Source organism: Rhagoletis zephyria, unplaced genomic scaffold (assembly GCF_001687245.7).
Source record: "Rhagoletis zephyria isolate East Lansing unplaced genomic scaffold, Rhagoletis_zephyria_1.1 Rzeph_scaffold_43797, whole genome shotgun sequence".
Taxonomy (NCBI): Eukaryota; Metazoa; Arthropoda; class Insecta; order Diptera; family Tephritidae; genus Rhagoletis; species Rhagoletis zephyria.
In genome coordinates, this window is record NW_016200852.1 from 1 (window position 1) to 2,318 (window position 2,318).

Genomic DNA, 2,318 nt, shown 5'->3' on the forward strand with positions numbered 1-2,318 from the left:
TTAGTGTATTTGACGGCAGGGGAACAGCAGCTCTCAAGCTCCCAAAATCTACGAACTAGCTGATCAAGTTGAATAAAGTATATGCAGTTCGCGACTGAGTGTCGCCACCTGTAACCACCCACCCTAACCTGGTCTTCTGAAGTAACGGCAGACCAGGCGCGAGCTTGATTTGTCCAACACACAATAGCTCATAGAAAAGGCTTGAACCGATAAGCATATCGATCCGCTGCGATTTGTAAAAATCCGGGTCGGCCAAGCGAATGTTGGATGGAATGTCCCACGATGCGATGTTCAGAGTAACATTGGGTTGATTGTCTGTTATGCTAGGGGCCACCAATGCCATGATGCAAGTTGAGTACTCGGAAGTTTGAGAGCGAAGATTGATGTCAACAGTGAAGCCATCAGACTGGAACCTAGAATCGCCAAGATCGGATACGAGGATAGACGACTTGGTTCTACGTAGCTGTAGCTGATGAGCAAGACGAGATGTGATGATGTGCAACTGCGACCCGGAGTCGAGCAGTGCACGGCATGGTACCCATGTACCAGCATTGTTCTTGACGTTAACAACCGAAGTGGCCAAGAGCACTACATCATAACTGAGATTCTGGGTAGTCGAAGAAGCAGACGAAGAAGGTGAAAGGGCAGCCAAAGTGCGTTGCACTGGTTGTGTGGTAAGTTGTGACGACGGTTGGGTATTTTGCTCTGCAGAAGCGGTTACTTGCCTGTCGGAATTTTCAAAATGTAATAAACTATGGTGCTTGGCACCACACGAGCGGCACAAGCCAGCATTGCATGCTCTAAGCTGATGACCTCTTCGGAGGCAATTCAAACATAACGAAAGCCTTTTGGCTTCCCTCAGACGTAGTTGTGGCGTTAAGTTACTAAAACGGCTGCAGCTATATACAGCATGGTCTGTGCTTCCACAGAAAGCACAACTATTGGATACGTTAGTAGATACGAAAGATTTTCTACTTGGGTTAGTAATTCTACTAGTCTTGCCCACCTGAGAAATGCGTGTGTTCCCTTCTATGGAATGCTCAACGTTTTCAAGTTTTTGACACCGCTTCTCCAAAAAGGCTGTAAATTGCTCGCATGAAGGTATAGTATCCAATGGTGCGGTTTCTTCCCACTTAGCCTGCGTTACACTATCCACCCTTTGGAGAAGAGTGTGTATAATTATGCATGCCGCTATTTGCTCCAAATTGCCGATGGTCTGCAGTGCGCGAAGATTAGCATTAACTTTGTCTGATAGCTCCCTCAATTTCACTGCTGACGAGGAGTCTACCCTTTTAAGCCCAAGAATCTCAGTGATGTGTGCCTGGAAAATAAGACGCTTATTGTTAAAACGTTTTTCGAGTAACTCTAAAGCCACAGTATAGTTAGCGCTACTGATCTCCAACGAACGGATGGTATCCAACGCTGCTCCCTTCAGGGATGATCGCAAATGCTGCAACCTTTCGACGTCCGTAAGATCAGGATCCCTACCAATTATAGTCGAAAACATTGAAAAGAAGCTGGTGTACTCCGTGTAGTTACCGCTGAACACAGGAAGCTTCAGCTCGGGTAAACGAGGCCGACTTTGCATAATGATTGTTTGCCCTTCTGAGGTTTGGTCATGGCGCAAAGTTGAACACGGTGGTAGCTGGGATTGGCGCTTACCAATTTCATGCCGTATGCGAGAGCGTAATGTAACGAGCAGATCATCAAAACTGATGCGTAGCTGCCCCCCAATTTCGTCGAAATCTTGCTCTTCGAGCTTGTCATGAGCTGAGTTGAATCTCGTACAAATTTGCTCAAGGCTCTCCAAGCGTACATTTAACTCCGCTTCGGTTAGTAAGCTTAAACGCTCAACTTGAAGCACCTGATCGATTGCTTGAGCCTGCATAAAAATCGATTGTGCCTTGCGCTTGTAAAAAACCACAAAGTTGTCAGGTGATAACTGATGAGTTTCCTTAGTGACCATGATCTTGATGCCTTGATACGCTTAAAACCATATAAGTTTGCTGTACTTAACGGATCGAAAGAAATCGTCTGTTTTTTGCAGCGGTACGTATGTATTAAGAAATTCACAGCTCCAATAACGCGCGATTTTGCAACGGAACACGAATGCTATGATACCCAATGTATTTAGCAGCTTAGCTGAATATTTTTGCGACAGTTATGTACTATGTGCTTAGTTATATATGTACATTTTCACTATTCAAGTCATTTCTAAATAAGTGCATATACACCAGACTGCTAGTGGCTCAAAAAACACGCGATGTTCGCAACGGAGGATATATACCGAGTATATGCTTAGTTCAGCCACTTATGTG

General features: G+C 45.1%; 1 protein-coding gene across 1 annotated transcript; it reads right to left on the reverse strand.

Moving 5' to 3' along the window:
* Positions 1–128: 128 nt before the first annotated feature.
* Positions 129–1,966, reverse strand: LOC108355259 (uncharacterized; the record flags this gene model as incomplete). Its single annotated transcript, XM_017606424.1, has 1 exon — positions 129–1,966. A coding segment is annotated over exon 1 (1,838 nt), but the record flags the coding sequence as incomplete, so codon positions are not given.
* Positions 1,967–2,318: the final 352 nt, after the last annotated feature.